This window comes from Cydia strobilella, chromosome 14, assembly GCF_947568885.1.
Source record: "Cydia strobilella chromosome 14, ilCydStro3.1, whole genome shotgun sequence".
Classification (NCBI taxonomy): Eukaryota; Metazoa; Arthropoda; class Insecta; order Lepidoptera; family Tortricidae; genus Cydia; species Cydia strobilella.
Window position 1 is genome coordinate 12,278,395 of NC_086054.1, and position 24,066 is coordinate 12,302,460.

A 24,066-nucleotide genomic window follows, 5' to 3' on the forward strand; every position below is an offset into this window, starting at 1 on the left:
GCATGTATTGTGTTGTGCCGGCATACATACTAACATACAAAGGGCTTTAACTAATCCTCTTTCTTCTACTATTAATCCTCTTTGTTGGGAACAAATCTTGACTAATCTTGAGTAGGTTGGTTTGATTAGATTTTAGTTATTTGGTTGATAAGAGAACAATCGTCTTTTACCTAATTTTATTTTATTTTATGTAGGCAATTAGGCAATGGCTTTTATTGACATAAGTCCGGATGCGAATTCTCTTTGTCTGATCATTTCACAATTAAACCAAAGGATTAGGTCACTCATAAGCTCGCACGGTAACTACCTATTTATGAATCATCAAGTAACATGTTAGTATATATTATTAGCCTGTCTACACAACTATGCTCCCAAATAGGCTGTAACTAAATAAGGTAACGTGCTTGAGGTAGCAACTGTAACCGAAATTTTTAGATCAGTAGCTTACAATACGGTGACAATGGGTTACTGGCTGGATGCTTAGGAGTTTTATTATTTTTACATAAGTACCTACTTAGGTATTATAATACGAGGTTGACTGGTTTGTATTGGTCGCTTTTAATTAGTATAATGTGTGTACATAATCACTCGTCCGAATGGCGGGAAACCCTTCCGAATCATTATGACATAACAAGCCAACGTTTGCGTTATCAGCCGATAACGTCACGCCGGCCGCTAAAAATATCCACCGATTTCCCGCTCAAATGCCGCCAACTTGTACTAGGGCAAGGTAAACTCAAAACTATCCCCTTTTCTTACTTCACCTGTGTCGCAAGACACAAAAAGCGTCCTTGGATGCCATTGTTTGCGCGCCAAGTGGAAGTGGCTGCTAAAATCGGCGATTCGGCGCGCCGCCGGAGCGCGGGAAACCGAGCGTCAGTCAGTCGCTAGCGAAAGGCAAACGCGCGCGCACGGCACAGCCACGCCGCGCTTTTAGGTTAGAATTGGCGCGCGCCAGGTGTTATCTCTCCCCCGCTCTAACTCACGCGCTCCCCAACCTCCCTTTCTACCTGAGAACAGCTGTTTTCTCTCGGGAGATTATTAGTCAGATGTTCGCGAACCAGTCCTGATCACCTGACGCTTGCTATGGCCGCGGGAGGACGGACGCCGAAACAGAGGAGATTCGAAGTGTCTTCAGGAATGGCGCCTTTGAGGAACGTCGCGAATACACCAAGGAGACGGCGCGGGAGTTGCAAATGTCTGTTTGGAGCGCCGGACAGGGATGAAACAAGACGTTTAATGGCGGAGCAGTATTCGAGAGAAAGGAAGCGGTTTATAAGAAGATTCAACTTTGATATTGAGACAGAATGTGCTTACAAAGCGTCTAAAATGGACTCGCCAGTGAAGTTTTTGGAGGAGGATAGTACGAAGTCTCCAAGGTCAGCGACGGAGGCGCTAGCGAGCGTAGGGAACACGGAACTGAGGATGTTGTCGAGCCCACGGCGGGGCAGCGGCCCCAATTCACCGCGAACACCACGTACGCCACGAACGCCACGAGCGGCACGTACGCCGCGAACCCCACGCACGCCGGCGTCGAGAAGACAGCTGCAGATGACAGGTAAGCTTTGATTTGTCTAAAACGATCAATAAACATATCTTTAAATTAAACTGAAGAGTATTTTTAAGACCTCAAATTCGTTTAACAATGTTATACGACCCCAGTTACAGTTTATTTAGTCATTTCTTTATAATCCATTTTGTAAAAATTTGCCTTAAATCAATTTTTATATTGAAGTATTAAGTAGCACGCAGCACACATTAGGCGTGTCATAATTTTTAATTGGCATTAAATACTCAAAAATTCGAAAATTTTGAACGGTTTTGTGCACCAGAAACGCTCTAAATCGCTCGGTTGAATTATTTCCAGTTTCAACCAGTGGCCTCGACCCGCGAGTACAAGTACCTACTTTATCATTACAACGTTAATTAACTGTTTCCGGTATACTGTGTGGTTTTTTATCGTGGGAAATATTGGGTACGGTATGTTAATACTTGGGTGGCTATCGACCATTTTCACGAAACCACTGTGAATGAAAAACATGTGTGAGGATAATGCTCAACTAAAGACATATAGTCTGGTGTCGTCTGGTGATGCCTGGGCCCAGCAGTGGGACATATGTAGTCTACTGATCATGATAACCTAACCCAGCCGGCAAGGTTTTGAAAAAAAGAGCCAACAGCAGTATAAATTAGCAGTTTGATTTCGGAATCTCAAAGAGCCACGAATGTTGATTGCCGTGGCCTAGGACCTAACCAACTTTGGAATTGACATATTGAATGGACAGGGATGGACATATTCCGAGAAAACCGGGAGATCCCACGGCTCTTTATTTGAAAGTCGCACATCTATCACTAATATTTGAGTCACAAATAATACTTCTATTCCGTCTTCTATCCCTCAGTGTTTCTCGGTTCCACCTTTTTACTTTTTACGCCTATTCAAACACAGACCACGTCTTAATCGTTATGCGTGAGAATCTGAAGACAATGGTTTAAAAGTTTCTTAACGAAGTGTCTTCACCTGGCTTTTGCTTTGGAAACGAAAAAGCTTAAGACGAATGTGGTCGACCGCCACGAAACTGCCTTTCCATATAAACGTAGTGCCCATTTTCCTCTCAACTTAATATCATTGAATTTTTTTGACACAATTTGATGTATCAAATTTTCAACCACAGATACTCGTATGGCCCTTCGTTTGATTTCTTTTCGAATTTCTGCTTGTTAAAAGAAGAATGCTGAATCGGTTTATTAAATGTATAAAATCTTTTTCGTTTTAGATGAGTGCTTTTCGATGCGTTTCGTTTCGCTAACTCATATAAGATTGTTTGTTTAAGAAAGACACTCCATTTATTATTTGAACAAGTGTGCTTTTCAATTGCAAGTAGGGTTGTCCTTATTTATACGAAGTTATATTTTTCTACAGGCTTAATGTAATATTTGCCACTAAAAAAAGATTACATTCAATCTTTTTTCAGAATTTTTAATAGTTATTTGTTATACAAGGGTGCAAAGTTGTATTTTACCCGCGAGTGTAGAATTGAAACACGTGCAAGCGAAAGGATTCTATAGTTGAACCACGAGCAAAGCGAGTGGTTCTAAAATATAATCCTGAGCGTAGCGAGTGTTTCAACACACGAGAAGTAAAATACATTTGCACCCGTGTGTAACACAAAACTTTTCACCTCACTATAGCGAGGAAAGTGCAACATCCACAGGCGTTAGATCATCTTTATCACTGGAATTACTAATTTTTTTACGATATTATAACAGAAAACTCTGAAGTTGTGTATTTTTACGCGAGTCGGTGAAAAAAGTTTTTAAGTATAAAATTTTAAGGTGTATGACTTAAAATCATTAAATAAAGCTAAATTTGGTATTTTTTATTAGATTCTCAAACCATTTATTTAATGATAATTAATATCGAACGAACCATCGTTTTACGTTTTGTTATCTGTCAAGCAACTTAAACACGCTCCATCCAAGGTCAAATTACTTTCCCTACTAGTGGATAAAACGCGTTTTTCCCCGCTTGTTTTGAAGGATAAAAGACAACTTTCCGAGCTAGTGAGGGGAATACATTTTAGGGGTCAATACCGCACCGAAAATTTGGACCCTCCATACAATTTTTTTTTTTTAGTTTTCTTTGTATGACGATTAGTCAGGGACGTCAGGGTGTATTAATGTACAACTTAACATGAAATAACGACGCAGATTTTTTAAAATTATTTCATTTATAAACACCATCAAATACCTACACTGTCTGAAAGCCTGCCTGCGTCGTACAACCGCAAAAAAAGGTAGGTACTGCATTATAACATTTATAACCCAACACCACCGTAAATAAAATATAAGCAAAAGAAGTTAATTTTCAAATCACGATCAGCCCAGAAATTTTATCGAAAGTACACACCCTAAACAAACATGACAAACGCATTGCCTCTGGATTACACACATTGTCATTTAGCTTTCTTGTCCTCTTATCTTACACGATCTTGCAATCAGAAAAGCATCTTGATTCGTATAATATAAAGTTCACTTTTCCAATACTGGCAGGCGCGTAAGTCAGATGACTGTGAACATCTCGTATCTTACATAAATTCTACAACAAAAAAGTACTTTAATACTTATACACCAAAACACACTTTTGCAAGAACGTTGGATTGAGATAAGATTTTTAATTAATCGTATAGATATAGGTGCGCATACGAAGCATATAGGTTCAGATTGGAGATAAATCGGACAGCATTCGAACAAAATTACATGTGAGCCCTATCATTATTCATTAAGATATAAGAGCGTATAATGAATTATCTTTTATCCAACCAATAAGTATGCGTGGAGAGAGTTAGCCTTATTTTAATCATCGCCACTGCTGAATCGAAAAATTCTTGTTAATACTCGTACATATTAAATAAACGGCAAGGTTTTTTTCCATCACACTGCAAGCTGTAAAGTTAACTCTTTAAATATAATTGTTTCGACAATGTTGTGACATCCGAAACTGTATTTTCCTATTTACGGTGTTGTCTGAACATTCGTTTTCGCATTAAAAACCATGTTTCGGTCGAAGGTTCGGTTTCGGCCGAAACTAATAGAGTATAACCAAACCTTTAGTGTCGGCAAAAAATCTGTTTTAGGTCGAACACTAGAAATAACATAAGTAACTTGTTTCTTATACCGGCTTTATCAACTCGACTTAATAAAGCAAAGCTTAGACTATGAAAAACTTAAGCTGCAATAGCAAAAACATTTGCTTCAGATACTAGACATTGAAGACAATACTTGATCTCTACAATGCAGGTCAACGACCTCTAAAACAGGTTTAGACTTAATCTAAGTCCTGCTACTGGTCTTAACATAAGCACTGATCAAGTTTTAGCTTTGTTGGAGTTGTTGGTATAAGTTTTTAGACACAAATAAGATAAACGTCCCAATTCTCGATATGCTAATACCCAAAATTCTACACCCTCCTGATGTCCCATTTATACTAATGGCGTAAGTTGAAAGATGACAATGACTTGAAATATTGAAATTTGTGGTCCTGTTTTATCACGGTAATGTTACACCACTAAGATTTACTGAGACATTCCCTGTTGTGGTCTAAGTAAAAATAAAACTTAGTATCTAATGATGTTGAAGAGTTATATTCAATTGTTATAAGCTCGCGTTTAAGTACCTAGTATAGAACTCAAACTGATGTATACTTTATTCGTCGTTTTTATAGAATTGCTGTAGTACAAAACGTTAGCTAAAAATATTTGTTTGTAATAAATTGAGCAGTAAAATGGATAAATAAAGCAAACGCTATACTTAACAGTTTTTAGTTTTAGACATAATCCATCGGGCACGGAGCCCAAAACTTCTAATTTGGTTAATACACAGCCGTCACCTCGACTCCCACGGTGTCTTGCTGGGGCTGGGGCAATAGCCTCGTCCCGACGACTTCCGCGACGTGGGCGGAAATGCGAAATTTCCTCCCTTTTTATGTCATTTGCCAAAAAACGTGGACGAAATAAACTTCTTCTTCACCCTAGCAGTACCTAGTGAACGACTTACGAGAGTTAGGTGCTACCAAATATTTGTATGACAATTTTAAACCCCAGTAAAACAAGAAAAAAATGTAAACATTGTTTAGATGAAGAAGACCACTAACAAAAGAGACAAATAAAAATATTTTTATAAAACTAAACCGGAGAGGAATTAAATTCTTACAATGAACCTTAAGAGCACAAGATTCATCGCAGGTAGATGTAGATACCTAAATAAGAAATTAACTCAGACAACCGCAAGCACATTTTTATCCTGTCTAGGTGGGTGCAATCATTCTCTGCCATCTTAATGGCAATTTGCACAGATAATATCTTAGCTCTCTGGGAACGGTACTAATGGTGCGTTGTATAACTGCTGCAAATCTGGGCACACATATGAGGCACAAGATGTATGTGACTGCAAGTATATTTATTTTATTCCCAGGCTTGCGAAAAACTAATTAAATTTAGAGATTTACATAAGTATACCTAGAGGCGAAAACTTCTGACATTGCTATAAGCATAGGCTATAAGGTTTTATTTCAGTTGACGTATCTCGGAATAGTCGGAATTCAAGTTTACTACCTCAGCTAACATCAAACTGTAGCGCTATCTAGGTTCATGACCATTTAATGAGAAAATAACGACTATTTATTAATTAAACACAAAACCATTTTCAAGACAAGATAAAACCACGTGCTACTACCATTACATTAACAAATTTTACAACGCAAACGTATTAAGATTAATTGAACCTTAAACAGTTGCCATCAGATATATGGGAGCGGCCGAGGTGCTTAAACATATCTGAACACGCACTCCAGCGCCTTGACCTGTTCAGATATTTGTGAGCACCTCGGCCGCTCCCATATATCTGATGGCGACTGTATTTGTTTGAAGCATAGATAGACATAGTATATACAAGTAGTTATAGACGCACTACCGAGCGACCGGGGGTAAGAGAAAGAATATTTATATTAAATTTGGCAGCATAGGATTTTTTCTCTTTCACTCTTATAAATTTCGGTATTTCGCCATCGCCTAGGAGGCTTCTGATGCCACCCGGTCGGTGATAAGGACAGCATGGCACTATTTTCTCTTTCCTCTTAAAGGAGTCGCAATAAGACTATCTTTCTCTATCAAAGAGTGTCAGGCCCTTGGTTTGAAGCCACGATGGTTCATTAGGGTCGTTGACCGGTTACGTCACGGAAATCATTTTTTGTTCCATTACACCATTTCCTATCCATCGATCTTCATTGCTCGAAGTAATCACCACGTGTCTTTTTTGTTGTCATATGGTAGTGAAAGACAGGATTAGAAGTTATATGTTTTGGAAAATATGTCTGTTGGTCGGTAAATTTGCTAGAAATCTAGCTGCCCTTCCACTGGGGCGGACATGAGCGGAAATGATGAGACGTGCGGATATCAATCTATAGTATTAGTTGTAATTCAGCGGAGCGAAGCAGAGATGTGGATGGATGTGTGGAACCAATGCTATTGGTTGATTCACGCATCTCTCTCTTATCTCCGCCTCAGTGTTTGGGCAGCCTAATAGATTATTTACATTGACTGCATTTGTCCCCAGCTGCCAACATTGCCCATTCTCCTGGGCAACGATTGTGTTTTGCTACTTAGGTAACTAAAATTTTTTTTATTGCATTTGAACGCAAATGGTTTTATTTGACGCAGGTAATAGTGGAGCAGGGAGTAGTGTTTAATTTTATTTTGTCGTTCACATGAAAGAATTATTGAAGCCTTAATTAAAGTTGTACGGTACATTCAAGCTTTTGAAATATTATTTATTATTTACACAATTTGGTAGTCACTTCATAGTTGTTCAATACCATAGTTTTTTTTAAGTTTCTTTTTATGGCATTGCGTTCCTCCTAATACCATAGTTTCATTTAAATTCCTGCATATTTAGTTCCTCTTTGTTTGAGTTTATATAGGTACAGTCATATGACCAAGAACACGTCTGCACTATAATAATACTATTTCACACACAAAATAAATAAAATACTTTAGTCTTTATTAAATCTGATACCTACATACAAACAAACGGAAAGAATTCGCAATTAACTGAAGAAAGAAAAAAAGAATCGCAATTTGCTACTGGCGTAATTATAGAGGCTAGTGTAGCGAGAATCGTCGGCCAATTATAACTGAATCTACAGCGTTAAGATTATAGGGACGGGAAAATAAAAAATATAAAATTAGTGTATGGATAAAGCTAGCATACGTGGAACTTTTTTTTTGGTTGATTGATGATTTGGGGTACAACATTAACCTAAAAGTCCGGCTGACTTAACCATAGTAACTATGCACTAACTTTTCAGTGAAAAAGTGTGGACGCGCCACACGTCGATATATAGGTCATTATTTTTATGAATTGAACGATTATAGTGAGACTTCTACACTGCACTAATACAAAGTCTGTGCTGTGCAGACTGCATGTTTAACTAAATGCGAACAATATTTTTCACGTGCGCTTGTAGGCAAAAAAATACAAGTTATATGTGCATTAATAAATTGTATAAATTGTATGTATAATTTTGGAATAATAAATCTCTCTATCTATCTATCTATTATTTACGAGCAACCATGATTTGACATGCTTATCAAAACTAAACCTATATTAAATATTTAACGTTGCTGATTGCAAAATGCACAGAATATCACAAATAATTCATGTTGACCATCGATACCTTTGCACTAGTTTTTTTTCTGCCTGATTAGATACAGTCAAATAAACATGTTTGAGGAGACGGGAGTGTCCACTTGACACCAATTACTATGTTCAAATAACAAACTCTGTCAATAAATGACTGTACCTATAGTTATCTTGTTTGTAATATAACATATACAGGGTATTTTTAAATAGTGTCCATAATTTATAGTCGGCGATTGAAGATTTAATTTTTAAATCAAAAACTAATTATATGTTACATATTTGAAATCTTTATTAATTTGCGTATTTTCTTTATTCATACATTTTGTGATGAGGACGTGAAATTGTGTACGGTGAAATAAACTAACTGTCTGAACAAACCAGAACAGTGGACTTGACCCTGATTTTCGTAAATTTACTTACCAAGACATTTGTCTACTTTTCTGTAGGGGTTTATAATGAGCTTTATAAAAATTGCGAAACTTCAAAAATCTGCTTCGATATTCAACCTCGCAATTGGGAGTCTCAGGCTGAAATGAGACCAGAGTGGCGTCGAGATCTCAAAACGGGTAGACAAACATAACAAGGACTGGTTAGAGAAAAACACCCAGAAAAGACTCCGCGCAGCTAGACCTCCTTCCTTGGACTCTCGTCATGTTTGTGATTGCTGTGGCAGAAGATGCGCATTGGCATTGGACTCTTCAGTCATCGCAGACGTTGCAATCAACCTCCCCGCAACACCTGATCTTACTCGACGCTGCAACAATCATCTGCTATAGATGTCGTGGCTAATGAATGATACGTGTATGTCTAATATTGGGCTACGCAGACAGAGATATTCTACAGTTTATAGTTATTTTATCTGCCGTGTGCCTGAAGCCCGCAGGGAAATTATTTCCTTTTTAATTTGTAGGTGACCAGAGGCCTCTCTGACGTAACCACTGTAACCAGAGTCAGTGACCACACCTGATGACTCAACCAACAGGATCAAACCTGTAATTCTCAATATTCATTTCATTACATTTCATGTTAATAGGTTTTAAGTTTTAAATTATTTTGCATGCCTACTATTATAAGGTATTGACATTATCTGGACATAATACTTTTGACTCTACCATCTTATCTGTACATAATGTTAAGCAAATAAACGCATTTCATTTCATTTCATTTCATTTCATTTCATTTCATTTCATTTTCTCAACCTTATTGTCCAGGCATACGCCTCAAAATTAAAATTAAACATCGGTCGTGACTACGAAAGGTGATCATTACTACAGTTTGTTTTTTTGATTTTGTTTTCGTTTAATAGCTGTTTGGGACATCATCGCAAACATCATCTTCATCGGCTATATTTAAAAAATAAGTAATTGGTGTTATTGTGTGGAAATTTGTATTTTTATTTTGCAAATATATTATGCTAATTTAAGCATCAAGGCGAGACCGTTTAAAGCCGACAACAATAGATGTTTTCTTGGACCTTTGATTTTATGTGTCTGGTATTAAAGTTAAAAATGTCATGAAATAGTTTTAAAAAGCTGTAAATGACAACATTATTTATTATAATCATCACTCTATTAATATCTTTTTCGCGGTGATATCTATGCTCCTACATATGTAGGCTATATACTATTGTAGACCTAATAATATGTCAACAATATCTTCCTTCTACTATTGTAACACCTAGACTAAAAGAATAGTCTTATTCCACAGTTTTCATTTAAGTTAGAATATTGTTAGAATATCTCTCAAAAACTTTCTCTTGCATGACATACATATGAGTTTTTGGGAAAGATATGACGGTTTTCCATTGGGTTACCCTGGATGGTCTGTTCAATCTCCCTCCCAACTCATTGTAGGTATCAAATATCCAATAATTATACTGATTACCATAAAAATAAAAATAATTTTCATGTGTGTATGCGGCCACTTAACACGTTAATTTATGTACCACTAGTCCAAGGTCTTAAGAGAAATAGACATGCATTATTGAAACATAGTCCTTACTCAGAACCGCCGGAATAGACGCTGCCATATCAAACAATAGGAACACTTATAAGGAAGTGTCGGTTTGTCTGTCACCATATCTGATTGGTTTTGGAGTCACGTTTCTTCAGAGAGCTCTGCTGAACTTGTAAACAATTCTTCGATGGTCGGTTGTGGTTTTTGACATGTAGGACAGGAAATATAAAATAGAATATAAATAAGTTATTCTTAAGCACAAACACAGGAGAAAAATAGTTTTAAATGATTCACGGTTAGTTTCACTAGACTTATATTAATACAAAACACACTTATAAATAATACAAAAGGTAATCACGGTCTATATCCCGGTCAGTATAAGTACAGGAGAAAAGTATACAAAACAGAAAAACATATTTAGGATGGTGAAATTGTCATGAAATGCATGACTCAGCATGATGCTGGCGACTTCCAGCGCTGATCTTCCGATGAGACCATCCGGTGAAGTCAATGAGAAGCAATGGTTTTTACCGGATTCAATTTGATTATTACATATTTTGCGGAATATAGGACTTAAACCAGTCCATTCACGTTTAACGTGACATTATGAGGAACGTAACTACGTATGTTTCCTTCCATTTCCTGAATCATCATCTTAAAGACTTAATAAAATTGACTTACTAGGAAATGATAATATTTCAATGGCAAAACGCCTTGTTACATATCAGAAAACTGTTTAAACAAAAGCAATTTCTATACAATTTCTACCGCATCATGCATACGAATAGGAAAACTTTCAGGGTAAAAAATCAGGCTCTTCCCTTTTTTTTGTATACCACGTCGGTGGCAAACAAGCATACGGCCCGCCTGATGGTAAGCAGTCACCGTAGCCTATGGACGCCTGCAACACCAGAGATATATCCATACTGTAGCATCTCGGGAAAACCTCGGCAGGGAGCTCATTCCACAGCCGAAGCGTCCGCGGGAGGAAATTCCTCTTAAACCGCACAGTACGCGACCATTTAGGTTCTAGGGTGTGAGGATGAACACCCTGCCGACGACGAGCGGTGCGGTGATAGAAAGCGGCCGTTGGCATCATGTCAAACAATTCTCCAGAGCACAGCCCATTGTACAGTACAAGCGGTAGAACACACACAAGGAGGCAAAGTCTCTCCTTAGACTTAAAGGTTCAATACCGCTTGTGAGTACCGTTCAGAAGCACAGGCGACATTTTTTCCTCTATGCATAACCCAAGCTCAAGCAGCTGCTTCGCTACTTGCACAACTTCAAATCCAACGGTCGTTTTCAAAACCTCAACGCACCGCAGCACAAGTAACGTTCTACATTAAAATTCTGTCTTTCCAACTGGAACGAACCGTGGACCGTGACTCCACCCACCACCGTGCCCTATGGGAACGTTCTCCATAAATTCTCAAAGGGTGTATGCCAGTTGAACTTCCTGTGAAGATACACCCTTTTCTAATTAGCGAGTGCAGGTGTCTTAGGTCTTAATGACTTATTATTAAAGGTTTCAGTGGAACTAAATACTTTTAAGAGGATAGGGGACGATCGATTGTCCATACAAACGTAGTCCTCATTTTCCTCCCTGAATATTGACGTTATGCAAAATATTTTTACACTATTTGATGTTGTTTAATCATAGCTACTAGGTTCAATACCGCTTGTGAGTACCGTTCGGAAGCACAGGCGACATTTTTTCCTCTATGCATAACCCAACCGTTTGATTTTTTTCGATTTTTTTACTTTATTATAAGTGTTAGGAACTTTTAAAAAATTGTATGAAACGTTTAAAAAATCGAAAAAAAATCAAACGGTCGGGCATAGCATAGCATCAAATTGTGTAAAAATATTTTCAATAATGTTAATATCCAGAGATGAAAATGGGGAATACGGTTGTATGGAAAACCGGTTTCGAGACGGTCGTCCCCTTTCGTCTTGTCTTAACGGTGAAAAAAATCTTGAAAGCATCTTGGGACGGACTTCACTTGAAGAATCACAACTATGCCAGAAGTGAATTTGTAAACTCCAGTCCAGCTTGCCCCGTTTCTCTCAAATTTGGTAAATTTGAAATGTCTAGGATTTTAGATACATTCAACAAGTCTAAACTTGACACAATGTTTTTCTATGATATCATCATTAGTTCAAGGTATTTAAAGTCAGTTTTGATTTAATGGAAGCAAAAAAGTTCCGTGTAGGTATCTAGCACATAAATCATAATGATCTTTATTGTTATAAAATATTCACGACGAGATATATTATTTACGTGAAAATACAGTTCTCGTTTTACGTTTACAGTACCGTAAAACGGGGTGACCAGAAATCGCGGGGTGAAAAGAGAAAAATTCGGTACTTTCCTTTATATTGTAATATTTTAAAAACTACACTACCATGGCCAATTCTTTTGAGATACAATTATACTAGAATATTCAATCTCTAATCTGGTAACACGGATTAAGCATGAAGTTGGTCAAAAGTAATAAATATTTTAGTTTGAAGTGAGGCCTTGTGGAAATAACATATATTGCCTGTCTGAACTTTGGTGTAGCAGTGAAATACAGATTAGTTATTGTGTTATTTAAAGTGTATTATGTAAACCAGTTCTGCTAGTTTTTTTTACGTATTTTCTCCAATTTTTTAATTTCTTTTCGATGTAGATATGTCAGGTATGTTGTATTGTGTGTTGTATGTATGTTTGTAAAATATCTGCGAGTATATACGTGTAGGTATGTAAACTGTTCCTTAAATAATAGGTAGGTCTAGGTACTTACTTGAAGAATACGCTTCAAATGTAAGCTGTTTTTTTACATACAATTCTCATATGTATTATGAGTACTATGTCATAGTTTAATTATGTTTGATTAATAAATAAAGTGATTTGTCAGTTTATTGTTTTTCTTTTATCCTAATATAAACCTATTTGAAGTTAGTGACAGCCTTGACTGTTTTTTCTAATCATATGACGTATCTATTGACCCCGTTTTACGGATATGACGAAATCGGGTAGTTTTTCTCGATTTTCTGTAAAATAAGCGGGTTTAATTTAAAAATACGTATGCAAAATTGAAGAACCAACTAAGACTTATACAAAAAAGTTAACATTATTAGTTAAAATACTTGAATTCCTTCTGAAAATCGAGCTAGAAGTTCAAAATCGTGTCTATTCACCCCGTTTTACGGTAGCTAAACAACCAGCCAGCAAGATAATTCCAACATTTTTTCTAAAGACAATAAAAATATAAACAAAAGTTCGGCCGTGAAAGACGGAATTCAAAATTCGATCTTCGACTAATTTAAACTTTGGTAGCACGCACATTGTGAAGATTCTTGAACATTCCTAATTTAAATAACACAATAAAATCGATCTAAATTAGGCATTCATCACACATCGGACGATTTACGTTAAACAGTATGTTCTTCGGAATAAGACTCAAATTGCAGAGAATTTCAATAGGGGCATTTCAGTAGAAGATAATATTCTTTTAGTTGTGTGTAAATTTATATAACTATTTAATTTTAAAAGGTTTAGAAGTTTATAATCAAAGATTCTCACTCTTAACGTCTTAAGTCATTATGCTTAACTACTATATATCAAGTTAATTTAATCTATTTTGTACTTAGTATACGTTTAGTTGTTTGCATTTTTCCATTTAAAACTTAAATCTAAAAACGCCATTGTTTGAAATTACATTATTGGTCTCTTAACAAATCGCGTCCTGTATATTGTACCTACATGTGACTCAAATATAATTTACAAAAATTTCTAAGGACAATTTTTCTAGTACGGGACCAGTAGGAGATAAGTTCAAGACGAGACGAATATAATATATGTACATTGTGTGGATAAAAGTATAATTTTGTGCAAATTTTAAAGTGGCTAACTGGTGGCTCCAATTTAACCGGAATTTCCAAATTAGCGGATTTCGAGCGATTTCTCAACGCACGCAACACAGTCACGATTTCCAGTATAAAATCCGTTATTCTATATTATTTTTAAAATGTATTTAACGAAAAAGGATCTTTTGTAGGAGAAGCTTATCAAACTCCGTATTTCTCCATAAGTATCATACAAATAATTTTTACATCATCATCTAAAAAGGTACAGTAATCAAAATAGTCGAGTTCGACTATTCTACAATTTTATTCCTATTTTTTCTATACGAAAAAAGTCAAGTGATATCTCCAACAAGAGTTTTCGAGCACATGGCTAGAGTTCGTCTTAGCTCACTGCGCAACGGCTTAAACAGAACAAAGTGAGGTAGTGTCATTATACTTAAACGTCATAATTTCATAGAAATTTGACATTAACCATGACATAGCCACACTCATTACAAATGCCATGCAGAGTTCGCTTGGTCCGACTAAGTAAATTGGCACTGCTATCAACATTATCGTATGTTCGGCGGATATCTAATCCAATTCAGAAGTTATTTTGAGAATCCGCTTAATGTTTCCAATAATTTCAAGTATAATCTTATCCCAACCCGGCCATATTTGCACTTAGCATTTAAATCCTGTCTTTATAAACCAGATACAGAAGTGCAGTGCATAATTGCTTTCCATCGTATTTTCTCGAAAACGTTCATATTTGTCATGCTACTTCAGTCAACCTCATTACTTTTTGTACCGAGATTGACTGGAATAGCAAGACACGTTCATATGTTTCCGTGAAAATACAATAGAAAATAATTATGCACTACATCTGTACTGAAATGACATTCGATTGCTGCAATAGGGTATTTGACAACAAGTCAAATCAGGTCCTTTTTTCGAAATGTCAAAACGATTTTGCTACTATGGAATTTGTATGAAACACTAGCATGTGACGTCACAATCAAGTTACCTACTCTTTATAGTTTTATACGGGTTTTAAAATAGAAATTGTGTATAAAAATAACTGCTGTCTTCGTTACTCCATTAATCTTCTGATGCCTTATTTCATGCATGTTGTAAAATAATTTATTTTAAATACATTTATTTTATATACCCTATTTTTTCATAATTTGGGTACCTAGTAAATTAGTTAATCGATCTGTCACTTTTTTGTTAATCGGATATGATACTGATTTGTCAGTGTCAAAAGTGACATTTCTTCAACCAAAAGCGTCACTTTTGACACTAACAGATCAGTATCATATAGGTAACTAAAACTCGGATTGCCCTGGGAGTTAAAAACAGCTTTAGTTGCATCTCCCGTCGGCACGACCCAGCGATGTTCCATTTATAACGCATTGACCTGGCCCTTGGGGCCAATACCCTGCGATAACTGTTTCCTTGTTGCAACCGATAAGGAACACTCCCTACAGATTCTGTTGCTATGTTGTACATACAACATAGCAACAGAATCTGTAGGGACACATATGCAAGTTTGTTGATAAAAGGCGTGACCCTTGCAAGACGAATGGAACGAAAGAATGACTGTATTTACAGATGTACCTAGTAACAGTAGTACCTACCTCGTGCATAATCCTTTACCATCGTATTTTTACGAAAACGTACGAACGTTGACGTTGACGTGTCATGCTATTATATGACAAATACGAACGTTTCCGGTAAAATACGATTCAAACGATACATGATGTTAACTTCATCGACAAATCAGCGATTGCTTTTAGTTTCATTCAGCAGTCAAAAGCAGATTGGGCTCTATTTCCTACGGTTGAAACAAAAAGAAAAATACGCCTACAAAAAAATGTTGATCACTCAAATGCCTTCAACTTAAGAACTATGTAGTTTATAAATTATAATCTAATATTTGGCTGGTTATTTCACAACAAAGTAAAGAAAAGATAAAGTTTAAAGAATGTATTCCAGGAAGACGTCAGTCATCGAGGCACGAATTCGTGTCAAACTCCAATTCGAACGAAATCGTTCTGAATCATAAAATGTGGGAACTAAATTTACCAATCGGTATATAAATGCTAAATATCCCATTGTAATTTGCAAATTATTAAGTTACTTTGATGTATATGAAATTGAGTTATTGTTTTGAAATGTGTTTTCACTCACAGAAATTGGCTTTTTTTAGTAAATAAACAAAGTACGTAATAAATAAATGAATATTATAGACTATAATATTCATTTATTTATTACGTACTTTGTTTATTTACTAAAAAAAGGCAATTTGTACTATAATTTATAGTACAATTTTACACAGATCGACCTAGTCCCACAGTAAGCTCAATAAGGCTTGTGTTGTGGATATATACTATCGCTTTGTTTCGATGTTTGTGAATTAATTCGTATGTTTAAAAACATTTTTTTTACAAATATATGGAAGAATTTACATTTCTCTTTATTGCACGGGACCCTATTACTAAGACTCCGCTGTCCGTCTGTCTGTCTGTCACCAGGTTGTATCTCATGAACCGTGATAGCTAGACAGTTGAAATTTTCACAGATGACGTATTTCTGTTGCCGCTATAACAACAAATACCTACTAAAAAGTACGGAACCCTCGGTGCGCGAGTCCGACTCGCACTTGGCCGGTTTTTTATTGATATCTTTTCACCTTTTTTTTTTACGTTTTTTTTCTAAGTTCGTTTTCGGTTTAGGCTAAAGTTAGTATATAGTACTCCATAAGTAAATGTACCTATAATGCTCGTTGTTTACTAACACGCCGTAAAGTTCCCGTTAGAGTGAACAACCTCGCGTCCACTCGCGTATTTCGTTTGCATGCATTTTGCATTGGATATTATATTATACAATATTTAAATGGATTTGTAAGCGATCTGATTCCATGTACCTACGTAATTATATTAATGTAGGTATTATGATATTTATGACTAAAACAATGTTTTACAAACGAACATTTTATTTCATAATTAATCCTTTTTATTTAGTTAAATTAAATCAGACAATATTTTGTTGATTTAAATTTAGCCTCTGTTTATATCGATTTAATCTTGAATGCTATTGCTATTAAATGTTGTGTGTTATAAAATAACGTGTAAAAATCTGTTAAAGTATTATGTACCTATTAATAATTGTACGAAAGTTTTATTACTTAAGAAGATCGTAAATTTCTCTTACCATGATCTGAACAATGATGTTGTTCAAGTCTTATTTCTTAAAGGATAAGTTCTAATTTAAACAAAGAAATAAATACGGCCTACCATCGCGCAATCAATATAAAACCCCGTCATTAATTAAATATCAGGACATGACTTACCTAAGTTACGATTCATTCGTACTCATTATTTGTGTTTCGACGAAAGTGCAAAATACTCGTAAGGCGAGCCGTAGCGAAAAAAACCACAACCACAACTCTAAAGGCGTTTACGTTTACGACCGATAGCGTATAATTAATAAATTAAACTACGTAAGATACGTTTTCGTGTAGCAAATTATTTATATGTACCTAAACAATATATTGATTTTAAGCTGATTGCACCATAACCAAACTAACTTTTATATCATGCGCGGGGAGAACCATTGGTTAAATAAATACAAATATACCTTAAATATAAAAATGTATAGGTAGGTATATATATGTATATGTACATTTGTAATCCAATATTTTGCAAAAAATAACTTGCTATACAAGTCTGTTAAACAACTTTGTCAGTAGAAAAAGGCGCGAAATTAAAATTTTCTATGGGGCGTTATCGTTAGGGTTAACCCTCACGCCTATTTTTTTTTAATTTCCGCTATTTTATACTGATGGAAATGGCTTGACAGTATAAGTATTTTAAAATATCAAACTTGTAATCAAATTACAAATTATTTATGACACCTTTACCACTGAGTACATACCTACCTTTTTTCAGACAAACTCAAAAGCAATATAATATTTTATAACAACGACTTCATAAACGCGAATTTTATTTAAAGCAACACTTAAATTGAGTGTTTTAAAAACTTGATTTACTTACCTACTGTATCATAGAGTTTATACCACAATACCAGAAAATTACGTCGACGGGAATAACGGCAAAAAATGTATTTACATTAAGAAAAAGGCAGTGTCGCAAATTGCTGCCAATAAAAATATACTTAAAGAAATTCAAACTTTTTCAAACTCGAACCTTAAAAATAATTTTCTTTAAAAATGGCTGTGCCATCTTAATGTCATTCTAATTATCTCACACGGAAAGATCCCTTTTTTATATTTTACTTTTATTACCGAGTGGGTGTCTCTAAAGGTTTCCAATTACGACTTTTGACTGCTAAAAACAAACCGATCTAACGTCAGACAGGGACGCAAATAAAAACCGGTTTGGAGTGTGGCTGACACCAAGGAAAAATAAATAAAAAAAAACTGTGGAGAACCAAGCGTATTTATTGAGACGGCTACCTGGCTTACACGTTTTACATTGTCGAGTATAGTGGAACATTTAAATGTCCGACGTATTACAAAAATTTCTTATTACAATTTGAATCTTTTCCATTTGGAAGTAAGGCTCATATTTGAACGTAATACTTGGTTACAGCTCTGCCTCCTCAAATAATATCAAGTATGTACTTACTTACATATATCTAAAATACCTTCCTTCTTAACAATGAAATGGTCGTGGTTTACCGCGGCTGTTTTTTTTTTCGGTGCGTAGGATTTTTAATTAGTTTGTGGAAATTGGTTTAAAGAATCCTCGAAGTTGGTGTTAAAATAATATCTTACACCACAGAAGATGTGATATGTTCATATTTCATGTAGCTCTGTAAAGACTTGTCAAATATTTTTGTTTTCTTGACTACACGACAACACGACTGTTCATCAATAGCGCAGTCATTAATATTATATCGCTTTTTCTTTGGCCTTTCTTCTTCAACCAATACATATTAACATATGTATATTAGAAATTATTCCAATTTGATTATTATACAGACTTCTAACAACATTCAAGCTCACAAGTTAAAATCCCTCCGAAATCCCCTATAAAACTAAACGATTCCTGGAACGTCCATATTCGGGATCTTTCCGCCCGCCATCGGCATTGTATCGTGATCATATCGCTGATCGTTCGATCCAATAAAGTTGCGTGGGATAAAATTAGAACGAATCAGTTCACAGGAATATTTTTTTGCACAATATGTATAATAGAAAACAAGTTAGTTAGGTTGGATTTTGTACTATATGACATTCGCTTTGTATATAAACATAAAAAGAATTCAATATAAAAATAGACATATAAACTCGACCCTATTTTGTATTTATATACCATATTCTCCGTGGTTTCAACTTAAATAACATGGTTAATTGCTGCATATTTTATTACCTTTTTATCATAAATAATTTACCTATTATCTTCTGGAGATTAACATTTTTTAAATATATTTTGTGTGCCAATTGATTGAGTTAGGCACGTAAAAAAATTTAATGCGTCTGTTTTGCTGATGTAAATATATATGATATTGTTTGTTTTAAGTTACAATTCTGTTTTTTTATCTCTAGACAAAAAAATAGCACAGGTAACATTCGGTGCCATTAAATTTTAATGCCTCCACCTACTACTGTTTCTGTTGGCCTGATGGTTACTGGTTGAGAATGCCTTTAGGCATTTATTCCGCCATTTGTACTTTATTTTTTATATTGTGCAATAAAGTTTAAATAAATAAAATATTACATTAGTTTAACCTGTATATTTCTTTGTTTTCAGATTATTGGACGTTAAGAAAACGCACGGAGTCGGCGTCAAGCGATAAAGAAAATTAGAATCTTAAAACTATATAATACTTATAAACAACTTGCTGTTCATAATAGCATGTTTTAAATTATGTGCGAAATGAATTTATTATGTATTTATATACCTAGCTGTAATATTAGGTAGAGTTTTCCTAAATTGTACCTAACTGACCATTTGGTTATTTTTGAACCGAAGAAATCAAATTTAACTGGTTTTTAAACATTTTATAGATTTTTTCTAGGTATAAATAGTGTTTTATTTGCCTGTATTTCAGAATAATGAATTTTAGTCACTACTATGTTTTACGTCCGTCACAGACGGAGCGATAATATATCGGCAGATACCGTAAGATACGGCATGTTACGATATCTTTTACGTACTATTTGACAGATATATATTACAGCTTCGTGATCCACACACGAAGCTGTAATATATATTTTGGTATCTTACGATATCTTATCGCAAGGCATCTTTAGGTACCTTAAGATATTATAGCTCGGTATAATACGATATATTTTGGTATATTTCGTCTCTTTCACAATGTAGGTGCTAGACAGAGAGTGATATATATTTTGATATTGTTGGAATGTGTGGTGCTTAGCGACACTCTAAGATATCTGTGGATATCTTACGGTATCTGCCGATATAATCGCGCCGTCTGTGACGGGCTTTATTATTTCCATTTTCATGAAACAGTAAGTTTGGAGTTTTATTAGTGAACCAAACTACTTTTAACCTCATAAAGGGGCCCACTGATTATCAGTCCGCCGGCCGCCTGTCAGTTTGAACAAAAAATTTACAGTTCCGAACAACTAACAGGCCGATATCGTCCGGCGGACTGGTAGTCAGCGGTCCCCTTTAGATCTGTAATTAATTTTACATGGTTGACGAAATATAATTTGCACCGATCTCTCGAACAACTTGTATGTCGAATCGGTGCAAATTTTATTTCATCAACTAGTTATATATAAACTTATAACAGCATGTAAGCTAAGTACTCTTTATTTTTTAGGTAGTTGTTGAAATCAAATTCTGTTAGTGATGTTAAAAATCATTGTTGTCAGTTGTTTTCGCAGAAAATAATATCATTTACTTGTTTTAGAATTTAAAAGTGTATTTTGCTATTCAGAACCAGAAATTAGTTCTAATTCTTACAAATTAAAGGTTCAATTCCATTATTTTTGTAGCCATCCAAATCGCACAGGAATGGGGACACTATCAATGAATGGTAGGTACTCATTCCTGTTAAAAGAATATCCAAACAAAATTTCAAAATAATGAAAAATATAAAGGTATGATTTTCTTCAGAAAACGCCCTTTTGAATATCAAACAATGTGTTTACTAACTAAACATGAAATAGTACTTTTTTATAATTAAGTTTGTTTATGATCTAGTCTGTGATCTCTGCAATAATTTCTTATTTTACCGTAAAATCCAATGTGAACGCTTCCTAATAATCTGTCCCTTAGTTTTAAGATCTGCTTAGTACTATTTTAAAATTATTTGTCTAATATTTTTGTCTTGTTTTGTAGAACACACTCCATATTCTCTTTAGGGTCACGTGAAATTGCGAGTACGAGTGGATTGAATATGGCTATTTTCAGAAAATATATCTGCCATCTAATTTTCACGACCACACAAAAAACTTAAGGAAAAGGTGGTGATAATCAGACAAACACAGACCTACTTTCTGAGAATGGCCTAAAAGATAGGTAAAAGTTTCATGTGGGTATTTTACAAACATGTATATTCCGAAACTATATAAAATCGTAAAATTTTGAGATATGATTTTTATACCAATAGTTAGAACTATGTTTGTTGCTGTTATGTATGAAACATTTGTTCCTAGTGATGAAATTGTAAATTAATATATTAAGATTCCAACTTTCTTCTATATTGATTCGCAATAACCGCATTAAACTTTATGTCCTTGTCCTCTCGTTACTAAATTCCGGGGAAATGTGGAACGTGGCAGCTTTTCGATTTCTTTTTAAGAAACTGTATTAGACTGCTTTATTAAGTTCGAGTAACTCCAATTGATACGACATGGTTTATAAATATGTTTAAAGTGTCATTTGTAGTTACAATTAAATTTAGTCATAAGTTCAACATAACATAGCACATATTAGAATACATTTATTAACTGAAAGTACTTGCCTAAAAAATTTTTTCATTATTTTTGTCATATCTAATTTTAGGTCCAAAATTATGTACTATTTTTATGCATCAAAACATTTTCAGTTCTTAATACGTTCAACTTCCGTGACAGAAAAAAAATATCACGATTTTTGGAAGAATATTTTCGGAAATGCTATAATTTTCACACCTCAAAAACACCCTGTATATTTCGATGAATTATCTTGTTTATATTATTGTATACGCTTAGATATGAAATAATTAGAATAATGAAATATTCCTACTTTTTTGGGTTAAACCCTACAACTTGGTGCGCATTTACAATTTTTTAAGATGTGTTAATAATTATTAATAAATTACGTTTTTGACCAATTTTCATAATTTGTAAGTTTATGTCCGAATTTAGATCCAATAGTTGACTTCCCTATTTTTGATGTGTATTCTAATGAATTTAATAATCTAAATATATTTGAATTAGGAAATATAAGTAGATACCTACTTTAATTTTTTTGGAAACTGTCGAAAAATAGGAAAGCTTAATTATTTAACTCATGCATGAAATAATATAATAAACAAATTATTTGAAAAATGGTCTCAAGAAGTCGGGTCAGCCAAACGTGTCACTAAAATTGTCATAAAAAGAGAAAGAGAAAAGAGGACTGCCTCTCTTTCTTACGCTGGCATTCGAAGAAGGAGGCGAGTTTGTTTTTGTAGTCTGGCAAACCAATTTCTCAGTAGAAATGGCGGTTCGTCCCCTAGTAATATATGAACTTCGCGCCTTTTTCTACAAAAAAAAAATGGGTGTGCCTGACTATAATTATTAGGTACTGACACGGTTGGCTGGCCAAACTAAATAGTAGCTATAACTTGATGTCATTTAAAAAGTTTGTGCTGTATACTTGTAAATCGTATACTGTGGAAAAACGTTTTACTAATTGAGAATGTGAACAAACGTTCAATAAATGAGTTGAAAAATATATATTTGGTTATCATTGCACAACCTTCTTTGCTTTAACCTTTCATAAGTGTGTAATGGTCAAACATCGCTGGTTCAAGTTTCGGTTTGAACTCTACAGAAGAGAAAAAATCGTTCTTGATAAAAATGCAAAGTTAATATCTAACCCCCGTATTCATAAAACTTTACGGGCCTTATTTACTTACATTATGTTTTATCCCTTTCTTACAAATACATAAGTCAAAAGGACAGATAAAGACAGACCACCAGACCAGTAACGCGTTTATGAATACCGCCATAACAGTTTGGTCAGGTTCATTATCAAAGATAGATATAACTCCGTAATAGATGGATACAGTCTAAGGAAAAAAACGTGCCTCGAAAATCACGAAAATTTGATTCTCGATCGAAAATTTGATTGTCGCTACTACCTTTGGCCTACTCTCGTATAGAGGGCGTTGACAGTTTCGTTTGTTATTTAACAATTTTAACGCATATCAGTGAAAGAACATGGGTCAAAATAATAAAAATAATAATTATAAATCTTCATTTTTAGTTTTGGCAGTGAATTTACTGTGGTTACAAAATTTACTATGACAGTACCGCTCTATCTTATTATATCCTCATTGCTATTATCAACTATTATACACAGACAAGAGTATGGACGGTATAGAAAGGACGACAATCTCTTATAGCAGAACTATTGCAAAAGTGACCAGCTTTCAGCTGTAAATAATAGTTCCTAATCTCTCCGGTGGCGCTAGTAAGGCTCTGGGACATGAGTATAACATGAACCATATAAGGCAACAAATAACCCGACTAAATTACGTAGGTTTGTTTTTTGTAGTATTTCGGTGTATGGTGGCGCCGCCTAATTACAGTTTTTTGATGGACACTTTTCATACATAGAGATTTGGCTCCTTTATATAGTCTCCATGGACAAGATGTTAACTAATCATATTTCACCACTGGAGGGCTTAAGTCATTTCTTCTTAATAAATAATACTCTTTATTTACATACAAGATATATACAGTGGTACTACGTAAACAAAATTAATAATTTCTTTAATATATGACATCTATTTCAGTTTATAATTTATATATTGTAGTGTGGCGTGCGAGTCCACCTATCACTACTAAAAGCTACTAACTAACAATGTCATGCTCTACAAACACAT

The 24,066-nt window shown here is 34.8% G+C and overlaps 1 protein-coding gene across 1 annotated transcript; it reads left to right on the forward strand.

Annotated features, from left to right (window-relative positions):
* The first annotated feature begins 548 nt into the window (after window positions 1–548).
* Window positions 549–22,875, forward strand: LOC134747223 (uncharacterized). Its single transcript, XM_063681824.1, has 2 exons — window positions 549–1,558; window positions 19,770–22,875. Exons 1-2 carry the CDS (start codon window positions 1,087–1,089, stop codon window positions 19,823–19,825), a joined length of 528 nt encoding a protein of 175 aa, XP_063537894.1. The 5' UTR covers window positions 549–1,086; the 3' UTR covers window positions 19,826–22,875.
* Window positions 22,876–24,066: the final 1,191 nt, after the last annotated feature.

Bases quoted from the DNA above. Each gene is read 5' to 3' on its own strand.
- LOC134747223 (XM_063681824.1), top strand. From the start codon at position 1,087: ATGGCCGCGGGAGGACGGACGCCGAAACAGAGGAGATTCGAAGTGTCT. The intron at 1,559-19,769 runs GTAAGCTTTGAT...CTTTGTTTTCAG, and splicing joins AAGACAGCTGCAGATGACAG to ATTATTGGACGTTAAGAAAA.